The 25,472-nt window shown below is 33.2% G+C and overlaps 1 protein-coding gene, 2 long non-coding RNA genes and 1 other non-coding gene across 15 annotated transcripts; 3 read left to right on the top strand and 1 right to left on the bottom strand.

The window, feature by feature from the left end:
- The first annotated feature begins 6,185 nt into the window (after window positions 1–6,185).
- LOC138884197 (uncharacterized) lies at window positions 6,186–13,159 on the top strand. The gene is made up of 3 exons (XR_011404375.1): window positions 6,186–6,247; window positions 8,565–8,771; window positions 12,908–13,159. It is a non-coding gene; the product is annotated as an uncharacterized lncRNA (long non-coding RNA).
- A 4,122-nt stretch (window positions 13,160–17,281) lies between these two features.
- On the top strand, window positions 17,282–24,734 carry LOC104210772 (uncharacterized). Of its 9 annotated transcripts, none has more exons than XR_011404300.1 (6): window positions 17,282–17,518; window positions 18,249–18,273; window positions 19,592–20,018; window positions 20,837–20,905; window positions 23,094–23,202; window positions 24,438–24,734. It is a non-coding gene; the product is annotated as an uncharacterized lncRNA (long non-coding RNA). The 9 variants fall into 9 exon arrangements; XR_011404298.1 differs by adding an exon at window positions 20,163–20,686 and having other exon boundaries at window positions 17,287–17,518; window positions 18,249–20,018; XR_011404297.1 differs by adding an exon at window positions 20,526–20,686 and having other exon boundaries at window positions 17,290–17,518; window positions 18,249–20,018.
- Window positions 17,375–17,477, top strand: LOC138884499 (U6 spliceosomal RNA). Its single transcript, XR_011404680.1, has one exon. It is a non-coding gene; the product is annotated as a U6 spliceosomal RNA (small nuclear RNA).
- On the bottom strand, window positions 18,474–21,163 carry LOC104210771 (myb-related protein 2-like). Of its 4 annotated transcripts, none has more exons than XM_009759733.2 (7): window positions 21,002–21,163; window positions 20,707–20,922; window positions 20,541–20,617; window positions 20,095–20,155; window positions 19,921–20,002; window positions 19,743–19,812; window positions 18,474–19,408 (listed from the first exon to the last, which is right to left on the bottom strand). In XM_009759733.2, the coding sequence occupies exons 2-7, from the start codon at window positions 20,909–20,911 to the stop codon at window positions 18,653–18,655; spliced, it is 1,251 nt and encodes a 416-aa protein (XP_009758035.1). In that variant the 5' UTR covers window positions 20,912–20,922; window positions 21,002–21,163; the 3' UTR covers window positions 18,474–18,652. The 4 variants fall into 4 exon arrangements, with proteins under 4 accessions (XP_009758035.1, XP_009758039.1, XP_009758038.1 ...); XM_009759737.2 differs by having other exon boundaries at window positions 18,474–19,390; XM_009759736.2 differs by having other exon boundaries at window positions 19,921–19,996; window positions 21,002–21,161.
- Window positions 24,735–25,472: the final 738 nt, after the last annotated feature.

Here is a 25,472-nt window from a genome sequence, read left to right as displayed (position 1 = left end):
GTCCGGTTGCGTTATTCTCTTATTTTTTCCTCTCATCTTGCCCTTACATGTTATTAAATAATCCTATTTTATCCTTTATCTTACCTTTTTATATAATAATTATATTTCGTACCTTACAAGTTTATTTTTGATATTGCTGGTACATGACATCATGAAACGACGAAAAATAATACAATACATCCAAATATTATATACATCAAATTAATGACACAATACAACACAATACAATACTATACATTATAAAATGATACATAACAATCATCCAAACAAACTGTAAATAAAATTGAGGATGAAAGTGTTTTTTCTTTTTTCTTTTTTCGGGTTAATAACTCGTTTGGTTGGTGAAATAAGGTATAACAATCTCGGGATAAAACAGAGGTATATTGATTATGGGTATTTATTAGTTTTTTTATGCTATTTTGTACTAAAATGGTAGATTAGTTATCCTATATGGAAGGTGGGATATCTAACTTATACGATGTTCCAACCAAACGGCCATTTAAACCCTAACTTTCGTCCTTGTAATATTTGATCGATCGCATTTGACCTTTGAAAAATGCATTTTTATCCATTTTCTTGTGAATATTCAAGAATTTACCATAATTATTAAATGTTTCACCACTTAATTACTCATTTGTTATGTTAAGTTTGTAGTATCACTTCATATTTGACGGTAATATAATTTTTAAAATAGTTCAAATATAGCACATTTTCTTTATATATGGACCAAAAATATACAGTTTAATTAGGTTAAATTTAAATTTGTTAGAGTCATATATCAAAAGAACAAAAATCAAAATTGACCAATAACTAATGAACCAAGAGCACTATCATTCCTTTTTTATTTCTTTTGTATGGTTTTGATAAATGATGGAAAGTGTATGTTTTTAGTATGTTTACATACTATTTTTTGTGTGAGTTACGAAAAGTTACATGATTTTTAAAGTGAATTATGTTCATTATGTATTTTTATGTGTATGAACGAGTTCAGATGAAAGTAGAGTAAAAGAAGAAGAATTATTGCAAAACAGAAGTAAGGGAGCAAAATTGGGAGCTCGCCTATGCTCATGCGTCGCGCGAGGGCAGACGTGCCAGATGAGGCAGCAGCGATAAAATAGTGAAGTATGGCAAAGGCGCAAATTGCTTCGTAGAAAAAAACTAAAAGAGCTGGGAGCTCGTTTGTGGTCGCGCGCTGCACGAAAGTTGACGCGCCCTCCAGTTCTCTTTTTATCTGATTTTGGATTGCATTGGACAACCTTCCACCCTACTTAAGTCATATAAATACACTATAAATATACTTTTTACATAACTTTGGAGGAGGAGACACTACTTTAGGGTTACACAACACCTTTGGAGGCAAGAATACACTATGAGCAAAGAGGAAGATTCAACCACAAGTTTTTCCTTTCTTCTTCCTATTTTTATTGTTGGTTATGAATTTTAGTGTTGTATTTGCACATACTACTGTGAGTAGCTAATTTATTATTTAGAGTTTTGATAAACCTTTTGGAGAATGAATTCTTGTTAAGTTTGAATATAATTTAGCCTTTGAATTTCTTTACTTGTTCAACTACGTGCTTATTTCTGTTGATTGAATGACCATCAATTGAATGTGCATATTTATTATGTATTTCTTGGGAAATGGTGCATATTTAGGTAGTTGTTGAACAACGTCACTCCTAACGTACATGAGGAATCAATACGGCAGGTGTAAATGTGGGTTTAGGAATAACAAAGTCTTGACGTGGTCATAGGGAGCGGTAAGATTGTGCCAGGTAGCGTAGTTCGGGATAATATGTCTAGTAAATTGCTGTAGTTGCTCGGGAGGGAATTACACACCTGAAATATTCACGATCATTAGAGAATAATTAGGCAAAATTATAGGAGACGTAGCGAAAAGGATTCCAACGATTGGGAAAATCATAACTCTACCTCCTTAATCTTGTCTCCAACTCTTAGTATCTTTAGTTGTTAATTTACTATTTTAATTTGTTAGTTAATTAGTTAGACACAAAATTCTTAATATTTATAACTTAGGAATTGTTCAAGCTTATCTTCTTGGTGATAGTGAACAGTTGTAACTAAACCTTAATTTTCTGTGGGATTCGACCCCACACTCTTAGACCGAATTATATTTACAGTGACCGCTTATTCTTTTTAGGACTAGAGTTGGGTGTGACCAGATTTTAAATGTAAAATTCACTAGTCTGGTAAATTTATTTGTAAGATATAACGATTACAAGAGGGGAAGTGCTTTTTATCAAGAAATTCTTTTCAGAAATCAATCTAAAATTGTAATGAAGGATAAAGAAATCCTCTTTATTCTGATACACTCTTTGACGACAGTTATAACATAGGCTAGGGGTGTACATGGACCGGGTTGGTTCGGTTTTTATCAAAATCGAACCAAACCAACTATATCGGTTTGGATTGGTTCGGTTTTGTCGGGTTTTTCGTGTTTTCGGATTTTTTTGTTACATGAATATTATTTCAATCTTACTTTGTTAAAATTATAGATAAAGCTTTGATAAGTGAATATATGTTTAGTAAATATGAAAAAAAATTGACAAACATATGATCTATTAATATATTCTAATGGGAGAATTTTTTTAGTAACACATGATAGTTATTTTCTTAGTCGTCTAATAATAATTTTTCGTTAATTTACGCTTTCAAGGTTAATACATGAGAGGATCCCAAATATTTCTACATTTTCTAAAGAAAATTCACTATAAAGTCTTAAAAATATAAATAAAATTTATATATTTATATGACGGTTTGGTTCGGGTTTTTTTACTCAATACCAAACCAAGTTAAATCAAACCTAGTCGGATTTTTAATCGGTTTGATTTGATTTTTTAATTTGGTCCGATTTTTCGGTTCGGTTTGAACACCCCTAACATAGGCCATAAAGGACAAAGAAAACTTAAAATAAACAGTTGAAACAATGAGAGATCATTGAATTCAAGGTTTATGAGATTTAAATTCGAAAAGTGACTGCTGAACTATCCAGCATGATTTAATAATTGGTCTCATTTTTCTTCTCCTACCCATACTAAGTTAGGTCCCGAAATCTATGAATAGGCCATGAATGTGCTTTTAATATGCTAGTTACTAAACTACTAATAATAGTAGGATTTAGATGAGGAGGAAAGGTAGTTGCATGTGACAGGTGGTTAGCTAGGTTCAGCGGGCACGTTACCATATTAAAGAGAAAAATAAACATTACAAAAAAAAAAATTGGAATTAACTACAAACTTGATCACTAATTTATCACTAAATTGCTCGTAGCTAACAAATATTTTTAATATTTATCGCTAGTGGCGGAGCCACAATTTTTACTAAGGGAAGTCAAAATATAAATAAATAAGAATATGAAGAAATTAAGGGGAGTCAACAGGTAGTATATATACATAAAAATAAAATATTTAACCTATCTATACGGTAAAATTTCCGGACGAAGGGGTGTCAATTGACTCCCCTTGCCAATGAGTGGCTCCGCCACTGTCTATCGCTAATATGTCGCTCAAGAGGATTAATTTGTTTTTTAGCTATAAAATTTGTCTGTTGCTAATTCGTATTTTTTAATAGTGAAAAATATTGGATAAGGTGTGAAGTGACTCAATTTTTCTCTTGTGGAGCTATTATTTACATGGTCGATTTACGTAAGTATTCCCTTTTAGGTTATTGTTAAGATTTAGTTTCTATTTTAAGAAATCGTACAAATATAGTCATTTAAAAACTACTCCTTTCAGACAACTTTAGACTCAGGTGTAATGTCTCAAATAATTAAGTTTAATTAGAAAATATTAAACTATGGTATAATATTTGCAATAACTTATAACATTTTAGATCATGGTCAAACGCTTTCTGATAATATTTTCAGTTTGCTCAAAAAAGAACTTTAGGCCATGGTCTTAAGATACATAAGTTGCAAGAGAAATAAAAAGAGATTCATTTACTGAAGGAGTTTTGACACAGTTACCCACAAAAATAAAATTATTTAATCTTTGTCTATCCATTTATTTTTCTATTCATAAACTAATTATATTTCCTACCCATAGTAGTTTTGTGAGGAATTTTTTTTTATTCTCCAATTCTTTTTTATTTCTATGCTTCTTCTTTTTTTCCTTTTCTTTTTTCTCGTTTTCTTCTCTTTTTTTTCTTTTTTCCATTTCTAATTTCTTTTAACTTCTTCTTTTTATATTCTATTTCTATCCATAATCTAATTTCGTTTACTGTTTTCACTATTTTTTATTATTCTTTTTTTTTAATATTATTACTAAAGAAAAATCAAATTATGTACCAATTAAATGTAGCTAATACAACCAAAAGTATTAACTAACATATGATACCAGTATAGTATATAGCTATACCAACAAGGTATACAATTGTACGCAAAGAGTTAAAAAAAAGTTTAATTCAATTATTAAACTGAAATAATATTACTTGTCAATAAAAATTTCAAAAAATTCTAAAAGGATCTAATTGTAAGAGTATACCGTTACATTTTATAGCATACTATAAATTTTTTTGGCATTTTTAATTTGGCCCTCACGCTGGGTAAAAGCCTAAAGCAAATTAAAAGGGAAAAGGCAAGTGAATTTACGGGCAATAGGTATATTAATATAGTATATTGTATACTATTACAACATATTATTACGGTATATTGCATATTGTTACAGTATACTATAACAAATATATTGTATACTATAATAGTATATTGTATATTGTAGCGGTATACTGTTAGGTAACTGTGTTCTTCTTCGATTATTACAATATATCGTTGCAGTATATTGTAAACTATAATAGTATACTGTTGCAATATAGCTATATACTCCTACATCATATTGTATAACGTAGCAGTATACTATTGGGTAGTTGTGTTCTTTTTCGATTTTCGGCTGAAAATTTCGATCTCAATCACCTCAAATCAACTCCAAATGCTATCAAATTTCAGTATGAACTTCCAGAAGGTATTAGTGCAATTTATCGATTATGATAAATAAAAATGATTTGACTCGGATTATCGATTTAGTGCGGTTTATCGATTTTCTTTTTATACCCCTACTTTGAAGAGTGAGAGTTGAATGGGAAAAGATAGAGACTTGTTTAACTCGAAAATTGCCTCTACGTGACTAGAGTGGTAAGTTAGAGTTCACGTCAAATGAACTCAATGAGAATAAGAAAAAAATATAATATTAATATTATTTAAAGACTTGTTTAACTCGAAAATTGCCTCTACGTGACTAGAGTGGTAAGTTAGAGTTCACGTCAAATGAATTCAATAAGAATAAGAAAAAAATATAATATTAATATTATTTAAAAACATGTTTAACTCGAAAATTACCTCTACGTGACTAGAGTGGTAAGTTAGAGTTCACGTCAAATGAATTCAATGAGAATAAGAAAAAATATATAATATTAATATTATTTAAAAACTTGTTTAATTCGAAAATTGCCTCTACGTGACTAGAGTGGTAAGTTAGAGTTCACATCAAATGAACTCAATGAGAATAAGAAAAAAATATAATATTAATATTATCTAATACTCTATCCGTTTCAATTTATGTGAACCTATTTCCTTTTTAGTCTGTGCCAAAAAGAATGACCCCTTTCCTTATTTGGAAACAATTTACCTTTCCACAATGATTTATAGCCACACAAAATATATGTCCCTCATTTTACACCATAAGATCAAAAGTCTTCTCTCTTTTCTTAAACTCCGTGCCCAGTCAAATGAGTTCACATAAATTGAAACGGAGGGAGTATAATATAAGAAAAAATAAAATACTACCAGTTGGGCACAGTGACACAACCACAGCTGTCCTGGAGAAGCTAAAGGAAGCGGGAGTTAGTTTCTCATCTGGAATTAACGGGTAAATAGTTTGTGGGTATGGATAAGAGTGATAAATAGTTTGGGTTTGGGCACTAAAGGGTAAATAGTTTGGAATTAATAGGTGTAAAGTGAGATTTTCCCAAAACTGAACTGCTGATATATATTACTAATATTACTAATATTTAGAAGCAGCAGTTTGAGTGTACCAAAACTGCATCATAAAATAGTACCAAAGGCAACGTGAGGTGTACCCTGTTTAGACCAACTTCATCGGCTATTCAACACGTGTAGGCCACATGATATCCACCTAAAGCGCATCATTTGGCTCTTAGTTTTCCTCAAAAGTGGAACAAGACAATTTTTCTGCAATTTCTTTCTTTCCAACCTTGACTCTCCATCTCTGTTACTGTAAGTTTCTCAATTCTTCTGCACTTCTATTTCTTCTTCTTTCTTTTAGTGTCTAGCCTACATCTGTGAGTTTTGCCTTTCTTTAATTTTCTGTCTCCTGATTTTGCTTGCTACTAATCTTCCGTTCGATATTAATTTTTCAGTTCTTTTTTACAATTTCTTGCTAGATTTTTACATGCATGTCCAGAATTATATCTGATTTTTATAGACATGTTTGGAAATAAATATCTAGGTGCATGTTCTTTGTTTCTGATTTTGATTGTGCAAAATGGTATTTTTTACTCTGATTTTGGTTTTGCAAAATTTATTCTTTAAAGATTTCGATTGAAGGTGAAAAGATTAATTGATTGGGGCAACAACTAGTTCTCCTATTATGGATAAGAAAAAGGGGGGCGTATTTTGAAATGCTCAGAGCGTGCTTCTAGGTTGTGTTTGAATGAAGGTATTGTTCTACACGGTGGATGATTTTGGAGTGGGTAGAGACAGATTTTTCATTTTATTTATGGGTCTCCTTGAATGAATTCTACTTGAAATATGGGGATTTCAACTCAGCGTGCAATGTGTTTGACGATATGCCTCAGCCACCTTAGTTGAAGTTTCCTGTTGCAATTTTACTTTTTCGGCTACATGTTCATGCATGGTACCTTTACTATAGAAGGACTATGCAATAAGCTTAATTACCTGAAAATACTTCTATAGGCATACATTATTTACGCATGGTGTTATTTCCGGAGGGGATTCAAGATTTAAACTTTAAAGGTTCCTACATCTATTTCAAGTGTAGTAATTGAGTTCACAGTAAAAAAATTTATAGATAGTTAGTGAACTTCTTAATAGAAATACACGATCTACACAGAAGTTACTGGGTTCCGAGGAACCCATAAACTGCACACTAAATCCACCACGGGTTATTTCGATGTGGTCAAGTAATCTTTGAATCTTTGCAAGAAAGCAGCTGAATCCATGGTGACTTTCTTACAAACCACCAGAGAAATTCAATTTGTGTATGACTAGCAATGCAATTTTTGAAAAACAAATGTGAAAAGAGACACTGAAGGACGTTAAGAAGAAAAATATTGCTTTATTTGGTCCTAACATTGGAATATTTGGGAGAAAGGGTGTAGCTTAGCCACTTAAACTGGAAAAGTGATAATTATAGATGTTCATAGTCATAACTCATTACAATGTACTGGGTTGGGTGTTTTGTTTCTCTACACTCTACAGGGTGCTTGTTCGCATTTTCCAGAGCCACAGAAGAAGCTACCAAGTTGCAAACAGTTATTGGAATTGATGTTGGGAACAACTTACTCATGTCTTGGTGTTTACAAAAATGGACATATTTAAATTATAGCAAATCACCAAACTTGTGCCACCGCTGCTATTTTTTGTTGGGATTTTTTCCTATCTATACCATATATGAAACCTTATTACCAAAAATGTTCATAATTTGTTAATTACCCGCTCAGTCCACACTTGTACTGCAATTTATATACCAATCCATAATTAAGCAGATTTTGCCATTTAAAACGCGCTAAAAAGAAGGCATGAAATCTGCGTTTGATTCTTTCCACATTAAATTCGAATTTTGAAACGGAAAGAGATCTCATTGTTGCGTAATTCTCTCATTCACTACAATTCCAAAACAACGCAAGCTTCAGAAGCTCCAGTACTCAAATTGCTTTTACAAATTCTACAACGCAATACAAATTGTAGAATTCAAAATTGTTCTTCATCGACCTCAGTACTCAAATTGTCGAACCTATATTTGTTCTTCATCTTTTTTCTCTCAACTACACGAAATCATGTCAAAAATTCCAATAATGCTAAAATTGAATGGAAATTGGGATTACTATGGGAGCCATAGAGATTTTGAAGTTGATGTCATTGTGGTAGATGAGAATGCAAGCTACGAAATTCTGATTTCTACAATTGCAGAACAACTATCGATTGATACATCAGATAAAATTGTAGAAATTAAATACATTGTGAACGACAATTGTCCTCCAATGGAGATTAGGAATGATATGGGGGTTCGTGTGTATAAGGAGACCAAAAAGGAGAATAAAAACTTAGGTTCGTATCCTTTATGTATAAGCGTAAGAGATTTCAATATGGAATTGGCAATCACCAACGATAGCACAAGTGCATGTATGTTTAATTCGACATTGCAGAGAGTTATTGTGTTAGTGTGTTATCTACAATATTACAACATTTATCTACTAATTAACTACAAAAAACAATGTACTGAAGCTCATAAAGCAATGTTGTTTTCAAAATTATCTACATAGTTACTGCATTTATCTCTATGTTGCTGCAGGTTCGTCTGGATCCCTAAACTTACTTGAAATTCCATCCTCACCAGCTATAGAGGAATATCAAAGTGACAAGTGGCATTTGAATCTACGCAAACATATATTGAAGAAGGACAAGTTTATCAGGACAAGCAAACTGTAGCTGTTGCAATGAAGAATTTTTCTGTGATGCACAAGTTCTAGTTCACAGTAAAAAGATCTAGTAATAGAAGGTATGGATTTATTTGTGGAGAATATATCAGTCCTTCTTATCCACCTTTTCACAACCAAAGTCTAACCAAGGCTTGATTTGGTTATCCTTTTTGGAAAAGTATTCTTTCCTCCTGTAATAACAAAAAAATATCAAATAAAAAAAATGACAGAATGAATTACATATTTAAAGTTCAAAAATGGTGAAATGAAAGTGTAAAATTAAGCATTCATACCTCTTAGATACTTTGTCACTACGAAGGTATAACCAGTTGGTGAACCTTTCTATCAAATCAGCATCTACATTTTCACCTATAACAGTTGTGAAGGGGTGCTTGAGGTAGAAAAATTTAGGTCCGACAGAGGTGCTGCCTCCAGAACTATACAAAGGTGTGAAAGGTTATCGTGCATGTTTCCCTGGTTGCATGGTTCTACCCGGATGAATAGGGGTTGCTTCATCTGGTATGGGCTCGCCATACATGACCAATTGTGTTAAGTTGTCTGGCAACTCAAAGTCATCCAATGTCGGACCTTTATTGTCAATGCCTGAACCTTCAGGAACAACTTCATTCACAGTCACACCGTGAATTGGCGACTGTGGAACGTTATCTTCAATATCTATTACATATAAAATAACATACTTAACAACATTGTATAATTGTATAAGCAAAAATTTACTACTTCAAAAGTATATTATGATACTATACCTGTTTTTTCTACCTCAGCTCCTTTCTGAAATCCTGGTTCTTCCTCAACCATTGTTGGCACACCCCCAAGTGAAACTTCAAGATAAATGTAGATGTATGTAGTTATGCACAATATTGTTGATATAAAGTGAATATAATGAGCTTATGATATTATACCTGCTTGTTGTGCCTCAGTTACTCCTTCAAATTCTGGTTCTTCCTCAACATGTGCTTGGAGATGTTCTGTTGAAACTTCAGCTTGAATGAATAATTTAAAAAATGAGAATTGTAGATATATGTCGGAATTTGTAGTTAAAGTGTGAGTTATAAATTTTTTGCATTGTAACATTATTGTAATGAAAGTATGATAGTATACCTGCTTTATATGCCCCAACTGCTTCTTGAAAATCAGGATATAAGTCAACATGTGCTTGAACATGTTCCGGAGAAATAGCAGTTGCAAAACATAGTGAAAAAGGGGTTATAATAATTAGATAATGTTGTCTTGAAGTTTGTAGATATGTCTGAAGGAATTCTATACATATTTGTATTGCTTGTGCTTGCATGCACTTGATCACCAATATTAAATTGAAATTGTTGGTTGTTCTCTCCTTGTTGTTGGTCATTATTTTGGTTGAACTACCAGCAAAATACAATTTTTGGGTATGTTTGAGTATATTTGATTCATATGTCATAATTAGTTTTACTACAAAAATATATGTCAATTCTTACCTTTGACTCGTCTACATCGTACCTCCTGTTTATCACCTTCATAACACTCTTCACAGAAACATCTATGAACTCTCGAAGGCTTGAGAGTTCCTAAAAAACAGCCTTCCTAAATTCAGCTAACTTTCCATCAACCTAAAAATTAAATATATAATTAGTTGGTAATCTTATTCAAAGTGCTACAGTTCCACTACAATTTAACAAAGATTTGTGCAATACCAACATGGCTCAATATAGAATTATACCACAAATTAACTACAATGTATAACATACAATAATTGTTATGATATGAAGTTAAATTGTAGCAAAAAATGTCTTTATAGTGTAGTTATTTATATTACCTGCTCAATCCCCTTTTCCAACTTCCTGAGCTTGCTAGTCACAGATTCAGTGTCCTTTTGACAATCTGTATCTTTGGGTTCAAATGTTGGAGAAGCAACAATTGAAACCTGTGATGATTGAGCACCATGTGCATCTTCATACTGAATCTTGTCTGGCAGATTAAGCACTCCAATCTCTTCTCCAGATTCAGTGATGCTTGTGAACTGAATGATGGAAATAACAATTAGTTCAAGTAAATAAAAAAATGTAGATTAATTGTAGTTATTATGAAGGTAAATGTAGCATCATACAAAAGTGAAAAAATATACCTTGAGCCACTCAGGCTTGATCATATTCTCTTCAATTGCAGTTAACCAAATCTGGCCCTTTGTAGCTGACCATCTTAAAATGCGAGGTATAGATTCAGAACACCTCGTAGCAAGCTCCGTACTGACGGACGAGCAACACTCATATAGCCACACTTGCAAGGCTAATGAGCATCCCCGTATCAGATAAGAATGTACATGAGGATTAAGACGATGTCAGACAGATTCAATAACCTGCTTAAAGGATTTGATACCCCATGGGTATGACTCAAAATTACCAGGCTCTATCAGAAAGAACATAAACTTGTCTATGAAAGACACATGGTCTTTATCAGAAGGACAAACAAAAAATTCCAACAGATAAAGAATGCACAACCTCACTGCATCCTCATCGTTTGCCCAAGCTTCATTTGTGACTACATTTTTCAAATGCCACTTTTCAACCCTTTGTTTATTCGAAAAATAGGTAGTCATTAAATGGCTAACATAAGTGGAAGTGTAACCATAGTCTGAAAACTTATTCACACAATTTAGACCAGTAATCAACCCAAATTCTCTCAAGAAAAAATTCAATTTTTCACCCTTCAATAGTACTGAATGAGTCAGTAGACTTTGACAATTCATACTTCATCAGAAGATGAATTGCTTGGTTTTGCATACTGATTGTGGGGTGACCAAATAAGTAACCAAAACAAGTTTTTTGGAAAAGCTTTAAAGCATTTGGAGAGAGTAAACCTTTTATCTAGCTAGGTATGCTCGGATCACACAAACTGTGGAATCTAAGCACACCATAATCAACATTTTGCTTTGCAAAGTATTGGCCATTCTGCAGAAAATAAAAAATTATTGAACATTAGTAGTTAGCATAAAAAAGAAGGAGTAATCTACATATAACTACATGATAACTACAAAATATAACTAAAAGAAGAACAACCTACCCACACCTATAACTACAAAACAATACAGGACATCTACACATGTAAACATTATCTCAAAAAAATAAGGAAGAAAAGGGTAACCACAACTCTATAACTACAAAAATATAACAGTTAGTTCAAGTAACTCACAAAATGTAGATTAATTGTAGTTAGTATGAAGGTAAATGTAGCAGCATACAAAAGTGAAAAATATGCCTTATCTACAATTTATCCAGCAGACTACAAAACAACTACAAAATGACTACATTTATACACTGTCTAAAAATCACAATTACAATTAACCTACAAAATTGAGACAAACAATCTACAAAATTTGGACAATTCCACATTTTACCAAAAAACACTTGAACAACAGATTTTTACAACCAAAATCACACTAAAAAACTGTAAAGAAAAATAATTAGTGTTTACCTTTACCAAAATCTTTTTGTGAACCAATTTTGGTACTTTTTTGGAGGGTTTCTTCTTTTTCGGTTTTGATGAAGAAGGAGAGACCTTGGGTTTTTTCACAGATGGAATTTTAGGGGAATGTTCAACAAAATCATCATCTACACACAACTCTTTGCCCTTTCGTTTGAGTTGTTTCTCGACTGGTTTATCACCTCCACCAGCATCAACATCGTGCAAATGCTTGGTTCTCATCTCTGCACGGATTTGTCTAGGAGATGAAATACTAGTAGTAGGTTCACTTGCATGTGTCGATTTTGCGTTTTTGGGTGGTGATTTTGGTGTTAAAACACCCCAATCAAAGGATGGGATATCAGCTAATGTAGCTTTTGAAGCTTTTTTTTTGGAGTGCTGATTTTTTTCATGATTTGGGACTTGAAAAAACAGATGCAACTTCAAAATAGGATTTTGTGAAATTAACTGGAAAAGAAAATTGTAGAATCGTGGGTAACTGATGGTAAACGTGGGTGAGAGGCGAGTATACGAAAATGAGGGAATTAACTGAAGGTAAAACGTGGGGGGTGGGAGGAGAGAGAGACGGGTAAACGAAAATGGGAGAATATACGCTCCTAAATTAACGCCTAATATAAATGAAGCATTAATTATACCTTTAATTTAAATTGTGGTATATAAATGGTAATTTGGTTATGCTGAAATGTAATTAACACAATCCTTAAACATTGAGGGTAATAAAATTTCATATATGATACAGGAAGGTTCGTGGTCTTTTCTGCTGGAACCACGAAGAAGGTTGTTGAATTCCACTCCGCATGGCCCATTTAATTACATAACTGTAATGTGCTGTCAACATTTGTTTTTCTTTTTCGATTTCATTATTATTAAACTTCTGTTAATATCTTTATTTTTTTCATTAAAACATATGCCTTTTTGGTTAGAGTATTGTAACATTCTCTGTGTAATAAATTAATACATATGAAGCAACTACAGCCATGTATACACCAAACCTTGTGTTTTTCGTGCCGACATATAAAAAAATAAAACAATATCTTAATAATTAAAGATCACAAAATTTATATTTAACAGGATGCATATATATAATAACTATATTACTCCTTGGCCACTAACACTTTGACACATACATATCGTTCGGGGTCTCATATATAATTTGCCAATTTTCCACCAATGTTGTCCCATAGGCTAGTTATGTTCATAACATTTTCAGATATCTTCAGCAGTTAAAAAATAATGCAAATCCGAGTATTTATGAATTATTGATCGTCCTATTTTCGATTGTCCATCTACAGTTTGAGTATATGTTAGTGAATGTTGATGTTTGTTTTATATGAAAATAAAGAAAGAAAAAAATAGGATGAAAATATTCTTTCCCAGCTGGTCCATGTGATTGTCTTTCCAAAATAAAACATGCGTCATTTATTTTTTAAGAAACAATGCAGACACAAGTACAGCTTATATTTTAATATATAATGTAGTAATCGATGACAAATACTGAGTTGTTTAAATTGGTGTGGAACTACTGGTTAGTATTATATTGACAGTAAGAAGACAAGAAAGACCATGTCCGAGACCAAAGAAGACCAATATTAAATGGCTTAAATCTTTGAGTGTCAACTGCATGTCCACCAAAAAATAATTTTAATTTTTTTATTTTTTGATAACTATAAGTGTCTTAGCTTGGACTTATTCTCATTTTGGAGACACAATAAAGCTGGGGAATTTATTTATTGATATAAGAAAAAACTGAATTTACCAATGGACTTTATGTGAAACTAACTTAATGTATGGACGTATATATTATGGCATAAATTAAAATATACATAAAAACATAATAATCTTACTGCGAAGCATTATAAAAAGTATATATTTTTTAGTCGCTACTGTGTTAAAACAGAAATTAAAAAACTATTACAAGAACTGGAAAAACTGTAAACGATAAGAAATATTCCGAGTCCACAATTTCCTTGTGCGTCCTTAAGGAATTTTAACCCCCCCACAAGTTGCCAATGTAATGGATTAAATCCTCCCATGATGAAACAAAATAAACCTTTCTGCAACAGTGGCAATACAAACTGCAAGATACCAACGAACTCAAAGAACAGAGCAAAATCACACTTACGAATTTAAAAGAGAAACTGCGAAGTAGAATGTTGGATTTTCAGAAGGAAGTTCTATATTTTCTCAGTATGTGAAAAGAAAGCCATGCCTAGGAATTTATAGGCAATTGTCAGAAGAGGTGTGATGTCTGTTCATAATGTGAACAGATATTTGAAAAGAAGAGGTGTCTGTTCATAATGTGAACAGAAGGGATTTTGGATTATACATTCCAGTTAATTCCGTTAATGAACTGACTGGCACTTAATTAATTCTTAAATAATTAATTAAATAAACTTTGTCCAAAAAATTAATCTCATTGATTGATCATTTGACAAAGCGGAAGCCAAGTCGAGCAACCACGACGACGCAAGGCTTCATTCTCTTCAACTCCTTTAAGAGTTCTAAGAAGTGATCCTATATTTATACACACAAGTGTAGTTGTCCCTCACCAATGAGGGACAAAGTTCATTTGTCATAAATGAAAAAGCTCACTTGATTCAAAATTTTCAAAATTTTCATTTCCCTCCATTTTATTTCCCACCATTTTCCAATTCACACTTCTAATCTTTAAAGCCCAACGGCTTAAAAGTCCAACATATTTCATACGGAAGATATTACTATTGAGAATCAAGAAACCTTTTATAAAAATTTGGCTTCCCTATCATTGCCCTAGCTACGTTACTGTGCCGTCAGAGATCGAATAAAATATAGTAAGCCTAATGGTTTTGGAGAAGACCAAATGTATAGGATTTTAATTTAATTCATCAATCAATAATGAATAAACGAAATTAAGGCCGAGCACGAGTAATAATTTTTCTTTAAAATTCTTCCACTTCGTCCCGTAATCGCTTAACACTAATATTGAGAAGAGTTCCATTTATTTTGGTGGAGTAAGTTCAGATGATCAGTGTGCCATTATGCAAGCTCTGGGATTCGTGAAGGGTGAGTTGCCTTTAAGATATCTGGGAGTGCCTCTCAGTACAAAGAGAGTGTCTGTCAAACTCTAATAGACAAAATTCTATGTAGGATAAAATGAGACCTGGATCGCGCTAGTCCAGATTCCGGAACAAAATTATCACGGGTAATTTTAGAATTCTGGGGGCAAATTCACTTAACCTATAGAAGGTCAAGCTCGCCCAAAAATAGAGGTGTGCAACTTTTATTAGCTAAGAACAAGAATAAGAAAGGCAAGGAGCTAAGAGGAGTTTTCTACATCAAGTTCTTCTCCTCTTCCTTTTGTTTTTATGATTTGTAGTGCAGTTATTTATTATGATGTTTATCATTGTTATGAGTAGCTAACGCTTTTAATCTAAGGTTTTGGTTGAACCCGTTGTGGATGAACTTATTGTGATATTAATATAGTTTTGAGTTAGGTGTTAATCTCTATTTGTTCAACTATGTTTTGATATTTGGTTAGTTGAAAGGATCCTCAATTAGCCATGCCTATTTATTATGTAGCTACTTGAGAAAGAATGCATATTTAGGTAATTGTTTGAACAACATCACTCCCGGAGTATAGGCGAAGTCATAACCGAGGGTTTAGAGGTTGGAGTAGAGATAACGATACCTCGGGTGCAATCTAAGTGAATTGTAATGCGAATCTAGCTAGCGTGGCTTGAGAGAGTGCGTCTAGTAAATTATCATAATTACTTGAGAGAGAGTTATGATAGTTGGAGAGTTCATGATTGATAGAGATAACTAATTCATAGCTATAAGAAATATACGACTAAGGAAATCTACAACGGGGGAAGCCATTACCTTAGGCCTTTATTCCAATTGTCTACATTTGCGTATTAATTAACCTTTATTTTATTGATTCGAATAGTTGTCGTAGTAATTATAACACCACTTGTATTCACAAAGTTTGAGGAGGTTGACTAATAAGAATTTAGTACTTCAAAGACTTCTCTTGATACGTTAATTCCCTGTGGGATTTGACTCGGGGCATAATACCCCGGATTATATTTGCAACGCCCGCGTAATTTGTTAATAGGCTTAGTTGAGCGTGATTAATTATTTATTTCTGAATTTTCCCTTTAATGACATAATACTTTAATTTCATAAGTTTAATTCCTCTAAAATATTTGTTATTTTTGTAGAGAATAATACTGTCAAACCAAAAATCGAAGCCATGACCAGCATCAAATATCCAATCCTCACTCGGTAAACTTTGATTTTGCATGTATACATAGACATGACAAACAAATTTCTGATACAATGAGGCCCCATTATATCAAAATAAGCTCCATTGAGGAACATCATGTCACACACTATCCAATATATATATACACCTCAAATACGAACTTTAATTTTATGAGTTCAAGATTAGAGTTTTAACTATTAAATCCATCACTATGTTTGAGTTTGAGGTCTTTTTATTTGACGTTTCAGCAACTCCAACAGATTTTATACAAATAAATTCAGGTTTAGACGAAAAGTTATAGATCCTAATGAACCCACATTCACATTATTAAATCCGCCCTTGATATGGAGACTTTAGGAGTATTAAAGTAATTCTTACATTACTTTATATTATAACAATGAGCCGAGATAAGATGTTTTTATATTCAAGAGAATTCGATACCTTATTAGTTGGCCCTACTTATACAGAGTATGTTGAATAAATTTACCTTTAGCATCTTCACTCGAATATCATCTCACAAAATGACATGATTTTTATTATAATAGGGATAATGAAATCATTGATCTTGCTAATATTTTTGTGACTTTTACTTCATTTGCTATAATATGATTAAAATATGACAATTGTCTTTTTATTGATAGCAATATTTAAATTTCTCCAATTTTTGTATATTCAGGCACCTATTAATAATATAGCAAAAGAAAACATTTCTAAAATCTATGGGTTAAAAAGAGTAATCTTGACATCTTCACAAGTGCAGATGGAACTTCATTACGTGAATGAATACTTAAGGGGGTGATGTCGGAATAAACGTTTTTAAAATAGGGCGAAAGTGTTTAATTTTCGAACTTTGGGATCCAAAACGGTATTTACTCAGTGAGTATGCTCTTTTGCGCTTCTCCCTCATCGGAAACAGAAGAATTTCTTTTGCCCGTTAAAAACCCTAGCGTAAGAGCAAGCATTGTCCCTTCGGGGACATCCGATAAAATTGGAACGATACAGAGAAGATTAGCATGGCCCCTGCGCAAGGATGACACGCACAAATCGAGAAATGGTCCAAATTTTTTTGCCTCCTTGTCGCCGGTGATGCTCCGGTACCGAGTTACGGTTCGTAAACTATTTGAAGTTTTCCTCCTCTTTTATTTTCTGTTTCCCTATATTTAGCTGGCGGTGTTATGACTGTAATTTTTGGGATGAAAAGTGCTTAGAATAGCGCTATTTGAAGCAATTGTACTTGAATTTATGCATTTGCTAACTTTACAATGGTTATATTTTGTTCTAAAAGGAAGAAATTTGCTTGTTTTGTTTTGTTTTGCTCCTGTAATATTTGCAGCTTGCAATAAACGAGCGTACTGAAAGTTTGAAGCTTAATACCGCGTGTACTTTTTGGGTGTTTGATAAAATGCCGGAAGTTTTTCAACACAGGCATAACATTTTGAATTTTCCCATCTTCAATTGTCTATTAAATGAAAAGAGCGGGCCAATTTTAGAACGAAGCTTCCAGATAAATAGTTTTCTTATAGTTTTGATGCTAAAAGTATTAGGTTGAGATTGAAAGAGAAGTTCACCTCATAAAAAGCTGGATATTAGGTAATCAATTTTCTGTCCTGAGCTTCAATGAATCTTCTTTCATAAGCGAAAGTGATTATTGATAACACTTGAAAGTTTTATACTATTAACTGTTAGGGTGACATTTGAGGAAAGTGATTGGATTTATTTGAATTTGTTATTCCAGTATGATTATGTTATGTTAGACATATTCCAAAGACGTTAGTTTGATTTCTGGGACTCTATATATTCTGTTGAAGTGACTTTGGATGTGATTATAATCTAGCAGCATGTGGCAGTTGGTGTTTGAGGAGGTATTTGCAACATATGGAGTAGCAAAATCCATGTTATATTCCTAAGAAGAGCTCTGCTTATGACCCCCTAAGGACTTTAACAGCAAGAGTTTGGATTGAAGGATCATTCAACTGCTAAGGATTAATAATACCCTCTTCTACCTGAAACTTTGCATGAAAGTAAAATTTGAGATCAGAAAATAAGATCTGAGCAGATCTAGTGGAGTTACAATATTCTATATTTCTATTTGATCGGGAATTTTAATTATACATAATTTTTTCCTTCCAAGGAAACCATCAGTCTATGTTTCCATATGCTGATCTCTATCTCAATCAAAATATTAGAAGCAAGTTACCTGGCGTCTCCTCTCATGGTTTACCCTTTGTCATATAAGGTTACTCAAGTCCAACTGAAACCATTTAAGTCAAATTGCTTACAACTTGAAGCGGCATCTGTTTCATCATGCATGTTTAGGTCCAGTTTAGGTGCAAAGTAAGACAACTTATACTCTTGTGAAGACTTCTGCCTCTCTGGCATTGAATCGCCTCTGTTGGCTGCCTGGTGAAAAAGTCTGACAGCTGTGTCTGTTCCATTGAATTTCCCATCTGAATGGTTACTGCTTCCGTTCAACTTTCCATCTTGAAGTCCGATACTCATTGATAAGTCCTTGCAGTTAGTCTCTGTGGTGAATGTTTTTTCTTTACCCTCGTTCATTGCAGAGAATAATTTTTTGCTCTCCTTGAGGTTGTCACACCATCTTAGTGCTGTCTGTTGTATCCTGGTGTCATTCTCAATATCCTCACATTCTATAGATGGTGTAAATTCGAAAGGCCTCAATCCAATTTGGTTATTATGCATAGTGTTGTCCCTCAAAGAGCCTTCACAAGAGGTCAAGCAGCTATCGATTGAACGATCTGCTAGTCGGGTAGCTTGTGTTTGTTGGTTGCTATATCTTGATAGTTCCTTTATATCAGAAAATGTAGGGTTCAGGCATTGGTTAGATACTGTGGATACCAATTCTGATAGTTGGACCTTTGCTGCCTCTAATCCTACTGTTCCCATGTCTTGTCTTCCAAGGGTTTCCTGTGCTTTCTCAAGCACGGCATGCAAATATTTTCCTTGAGCTTCTATCCGTAACTGTAAATGTCGTTGTACCTATATCAGTTCAGTTAGGCCTCATTTAGAAGGCGTCAAGGAAAATTTTTCTTCGAATTTTAAAGTTTGAAAAGAAAAAACACCCTATGCATGTGTAGATTAGATTCTTAATTCTTGAAACAGAACACATGGACTAGGCCTGTTAACTAGATTATTGAAGATATCAAGTTTCTTATCTTGAAGGTGAAAGTGCCTTCTATCATGTTTCAATACTCTCATGCTTCCGGCTTTCGGATCATCAACCAGGAAGTCTCAAATTTTACTACAAGTATTTTTGGCATAGGCTTTGCTCTCACTTCTCATACGTAAGAGAAATTCTGCAGTAATTTCATACCTCAAGCTGCTCATGAAGCCTTCTCTGCACTTCTATTTGGATTTGTATTGCTTCACTTATTTGAATGTTTCTGAATGGATAACTTTTTGTCAGAATAATCAAAACTGAAGACTTTGCTGAGACATGAAATAGAAGGATGAATGGTTTAAATGAAGGATCAAACGATGTTTGTTCTTACTTGTTTGGTTGGGGTCCGATGCTTGGATTACTCATGCAAGTTGCACTATTCTCAGATATCCTATCTTCTCCTGTTGCTGCAACTATTCCACAAACTCAGTAAGTTTTCGGATGTTCTCTCTCTGTAAAAGAAGTTTTGTGAACTATTTTCTTGGGTATGTATTTGATTTCTTACCAGCTTTATTAGCCCCACTAGCATTTGCTTGTCCATGGAGATTCTTACTTAGTCTGTATTTCTGCCAGCATTTTTGTAAAGCGTTAGTTTCTGGCCAATCTAAAAGGATCAAAATATTGTCAGAAATATTCTTCAGTCTTATGGATGTAAAGAAAAACAAAGGGCTATATTTCTCTGTATTTTTGCCAGCCCAGGTACAAAGTTTTGATTAGTTTTCCTTCACACTATAAAAGTACATATATGGAAGCTGCACTTTAATATTTTAAATGAAACAATTTGAAAATTCTTTGCAGTTGATGCAAAAGATGCTTTTCCCCTCTTACCACCAGTTGTTTTTTTTGGAACTATTGCCTTGGTAGCTAAACTTCAACGCTGATTATGCCCCTCATAAAATGTCTTGTTTATTGCATGGATTTTGTAATGCCATGAAGCAAATGAGAACTAACCTGAAGATGGCTCTTTAAGTGGTACAAGGTTAATCCTTGGATCCCCATAAGCTTTAGAACTGATTTTGGCGTGGCTTCTGCAGCAGAAGAATATTGCAGTTAATTATCTTCACGAAATAACATCTTCCTGGTGCATCTTGAAATTGGTATATTTTTGTGCACTTACTGTCTGCTCCACCAAGTTGATTAACGGCTTCTATAAACCTCTCATGGAGGTCTGGTGTCCATTTCAATCTTGGCTTGGCATCTGTTGACAGGACAAGCCCTGAGTCCCCGTTGCCATTTCCACCTTGCAGGAACAGATGTCTTTCAGAGATAGACATTCTTGTTGAAGGGTGCATGCTCTTATCCTGGCGGTGATGATGGTACATCTTCTGGCCTTCTGTATGATTATTAGCAATTAAGTTTTGTGGTGCGAGTTAATAGGCACGATATAAGTAATTTAACTAATTATAATGTACCTGAAAGTGATCTGCTGTACTTGGTTTCAGTCTAGTCTTACCCTTTAGATGCAAATCATGATTCTTCTGTATTATTCTTCAGAGAACAATTCTGCTTCTGATACTCAGTTCAAGAAAACTGTACTACTGCTCTTATCTATCTCCTTAGTTGTACAACTTCACAGACCAAAGATGTTTCCAAAGAGCTCTTATAAGAGAATGGGGTGAGAAAGAGAGAGGGAGTCTAGGTGAAGTATAGAATCTTGGACAGGGCCAGTTGAACGCTAGAACCAATCGAATCTTCACAGCCGGCTCAAAAAGAGATCTCATCCTTCCAGTTTTACATATTTGTGGGCCCTAGCATGTTATTCCTCTGCACTATAACTTGCTTGAAACACTTCACACCTTACAATGGGTACAAGAATTTATCCGCCAGAGACTTTTATGTTCTCATATTCTTTATCTGGCAAAGTTTGGGAACCATATTCCCAGAATTAAATTTGGAATTTTTTTTCTGATATTGACTGAAAGTATCCACTATCTAATGATGTATGATCTCTTGAAAACTTCAAAACCGTTTCCCTTTCAAAGGGAAGATTCTGTTGACCAGAGCTTCAAGTACTTTGTATTGGATAAAAAAACAAAGCAAAGAGATAGGGAAATGGTTGAGAGATGCTTCTATTATTTCATGTCAAAATAAAAAGACTAATACATTTCTCTCTATAAACCTCTGTTAGTTTACTATGGCCATGTAAAGAATTAGTTGAGGCAGCATTTCCTATATGCATTTTTATTCTATTACATCGACTATACTCTGCCTTGGGTAAAAAGAAGTTAATGATTTTAGATGAGACTTTCATGCAATATCTTGCTCCTTTGTTTAGTGATATGAACTTTTGGAATATCTTGAGCATTATTTTCAGTCTATGCTATTTTAACATATCATGTTTGAGTAACTAAAAAGGAATACGATAAAAAGGTAAAAGGAAATTGTGGAGAGATGCTTCTCCTTGGCTTTGTTTGAAGGCCAGGAATATTGGAATAAGGATCAAATACCTTTTTGTCTCCTTCAGTAAGTTTGGTACTTATTCGGCCTGCATATATAGAACTAAAATAGAGGGAGACCTCCAGTACGTTAGATATTTCCTATTCTTTAATTGGTGTAAGACAGCCATCTCCAAGGCATTGGGACCCCTTTGAAAGGAGAAATAAAGTGATATTACTTGCTTCCGTAGTCGCTTGATGGAAAACATGTCAACTCATTTGCTCGAAGATGACTACTTGTCTTTCCCTTGACTTGAGCCTTAATTTGCTCTAGAGAATATAATAGTTACTTTACATTCTTTTGTGCCCGTTTAATTTTTAATAAACATGTATAGATACCTGTCAGTTTTCCTGTCATAGTTTATTGTCAGACACAAACTTGAGATCTCAATTTTTCGCCTTGCTAATTCAATTTCTAGTTCACTTCTAAAAACTAATAACACCATAGATTTCCCTTTTTTTTTTGTTGTTGTTGTTTCATAGATTTGTGCTCATTTGTTTCTTCCTTTTTTTTTTTTTTTTTGTGGAGGGAAAACTAGGGAATTTAAACTTAGTTGTTTATGAAGGGCTTCGTCTCTTTTGCACCTTTTCCTTGTTAACATTGCAATGATACATCTAATCTGCTGTATTTTTGTATTGGTCAGCAAGTTGAACAAATCACGATTGCATAGTTAGGAAATGACTCTTGGGGTCAAAAAGATATCTTTTGGATAAATCTCAGGGGTTTGCAGGACTGTTTGTTATCTAAGGTTAATTATTTTCTATCTTGATATCAAATAAGTGAAAATTCCTCATCTCTGAACAAGGTATACACATCAGTTGTCAGTTGAACTTTCAAGAAAAAGATCAACTGATTCTGATATCTTAGGGTATTTTATGCGCTTTGGAGGAATATATTACAACCTTTAGGTAAAGTGGTATAGGTATAAAGCAGAGTTCCCTTATACTGTTTTGCTGGCATGTGGATAGGAATGAAATGAGGATGTGCATTGTTAGCTGTATGAGTTGCATTGGACTATTATATTGTACTAAAATCAATAAATTTATGGAGTTAATTTTTTTTGGTTAGGTTCAACCATATGATATCCGGAACCCATTAGCTCATCTAATCCAAATGTGCGTAGCAGAGACCCATTTAAGGGAGAAGCGTTCCCTACCGGAAATTTCTTCAATCCCAGGTTTGAACTCGAGACCTCTTGTTAGTATTTATCTGACCTAACTGTCTTGTTATAGTGTTGTTCATCTCACCATACTGTCTTTAACAATTCTTTGTCTTTTTATTTTTTATTTTTTTTGTCATTCTCAGTTTCCCTTCTGTTATGGTAAAGTAGATTTTCTAATTGATGATGTGCAAGATCTAATAGTTGCTTTACGTTGCTATACCAAACTGAATAATATTTCATCGTTTTATTTTACAGAAAGGTATTTGGCTGAGCACGAAACTTAAGATATTAGTTTAACTTATATGTATGATGTTAGTGATGATGGAAGCAATACTAAAAGATATAAGTTGATAAGCTAGTTTTTTATTTTTTTTAAATGCAAAAAAAGAAGAGAACATTAAAATGGAGTAACTTAATTTATTTGAATTTTTGAAAGCTGTGAATTTTATAGAAATGGAAGGATAACAAACATTTCAAAACATTTTAAATTTCTTTTTTTTTTAAATAAAAAAGTATAAAAGTGAAACAGAAGAAGTATAAACATGCAATAGCAATCGTTTTATGTCTCTCTGAATAACCCAAATACTCTTTTCTATTAATGGTACACTAAAAGTACTTAATTTGCTTTTCCTTGATGTTGCCAAAAAGCAATGACTGCTGTTCCTCTGTTTTGTAAGACATGCAGAAGAACCCTTTGCCTTTGCTATTCCAATCTATCTTCTTCTTCCTCGTCTCTTTTGTTGCTTTCTTTATTCTATTTTCATGATATATATTCTCCACTTTAATGAAGAGAACATGTGCTGTTGTTCTTTCTTGTACTTGCATTTCCTTTTTAAAGCTCTTAGATTGAGTTAATTTTACTTTGAAGTACAAGATGAATCTCACATTTAAAAAAAAAAATTAAAGAAAAAGAAAGAGCATTTCGAATCAACTTAGGGGCTATGGTGGAAGAGTTAGTCAATGCCTGATCTGTAACGTACGCAGAATTTTGTGTGAGCAATGCCGACTTATTATCATCTCAACTTATATTTGAGTCAGGATTTGGAGTTGTAGTTGTTTTAAGAATTTACTCATTGTCCCAAATTAATGTTTGATCTATAATATATACACATAATTTTCAATATTTATGTGTTTGAATTTTTTCGACGAAGCGGTGTCAGATAACACTCTCGTACAAGGGTATCTCTGCCACTGTGCATTATTAATAAAGACACGCACATTTCTAATTGGTGCCTGCTTGTTGACCCCAGGGTGAAGACACTGGCTCAAAATAAAAGGAAATCAATGACCACGGAATGATATTCCTTATGGGGAAAAGGACTTGGGGTTTAAGATAAAAGTCAGATTCTGAGGAATGGAATTTCAGAATCTTAACTCAAAACCAAAGCAATGGACGTATTCTCAAGTCAAGAATTTCTTCGTTATTCTTTTCCTTTTCTAGGCCACGGAAAATGGATTCCGAACCCCATTATTGTTTTACCCTTTTAAGCTTCTTAACAACTTTAGTAATTCTGAACGATCAACATGCATATTTGTGTTCTTATCAACATGCGTATGATTTATGTTCTTTCTCAATAGAATTTAAGTTGTATATATTGTTAGTTTAACTTCTTTTTTAACCCTAACAGGTCACTCAAAGAATATCCATAGGTAAGTCTAAAATACAACAACAACAACGACCTAGTAAAATCCCACAAGTGGGTCTGGGGAGGGTAGTGTGTACACAAATTCTTACCTCTACCCCGAGGGAGTAGAGAGGTTGTTTCTGATAAATCCTCGACTCAAGAAGACGAAAAAAGATAATATATCAGTATAGTCAACAAAAACTATAAAAATAATGACATCATAAGAAATAAATGAAAAACAAAAACATTAACCAGTAATAGGTAAGTCTAAAATGTGGAATTTATAATCTTGAAAATAAGATAGGTTTTTTACTGCCTCTTCGAAATTACATTGCAGCCGTGAACATGTATGACATCATAGACAAAAACTAAGACACATTAAGATGTAATGACAGAACTTATTTTTCTGGCGTGGGGTTTGGGGTGGGGTGGGGGGATTTAATATAGCCCCAAAATCCGAAAATAAAAATAAAATAAACAATAAAAAGAGCAAAAAGAAAAAGGAAACAAAGATGCATACCATCAGCCGGACGTTATTTATTTTCATAAAGCACTATCTTTTAGTAGTAATTAGCCATCTATAGATACCATTTGCTATATTATAGATTATAGATATCTTTTATGTGGTTATAAGATGTATTTGATGTATTTAAGCTATTG

The sequence above is a fragment of the Nicotiana sylvestris genome, chromosome 12, assembly GCF_000393655.2.
Source record: "Nicotiana sylvestris chromosome 12, ASM39365v2, whole genome shotgun sequence".
Lineage (NCBI taxonomy): Eukaryota > Viridiplantae > Streptophyta > Magnoliopsida > Solanales > Solanaceae > Nicotiana > Nicotiana sylvestris.
This window is presented reverse-complemented; position numbering and strand designations above follow the sequence as displayed.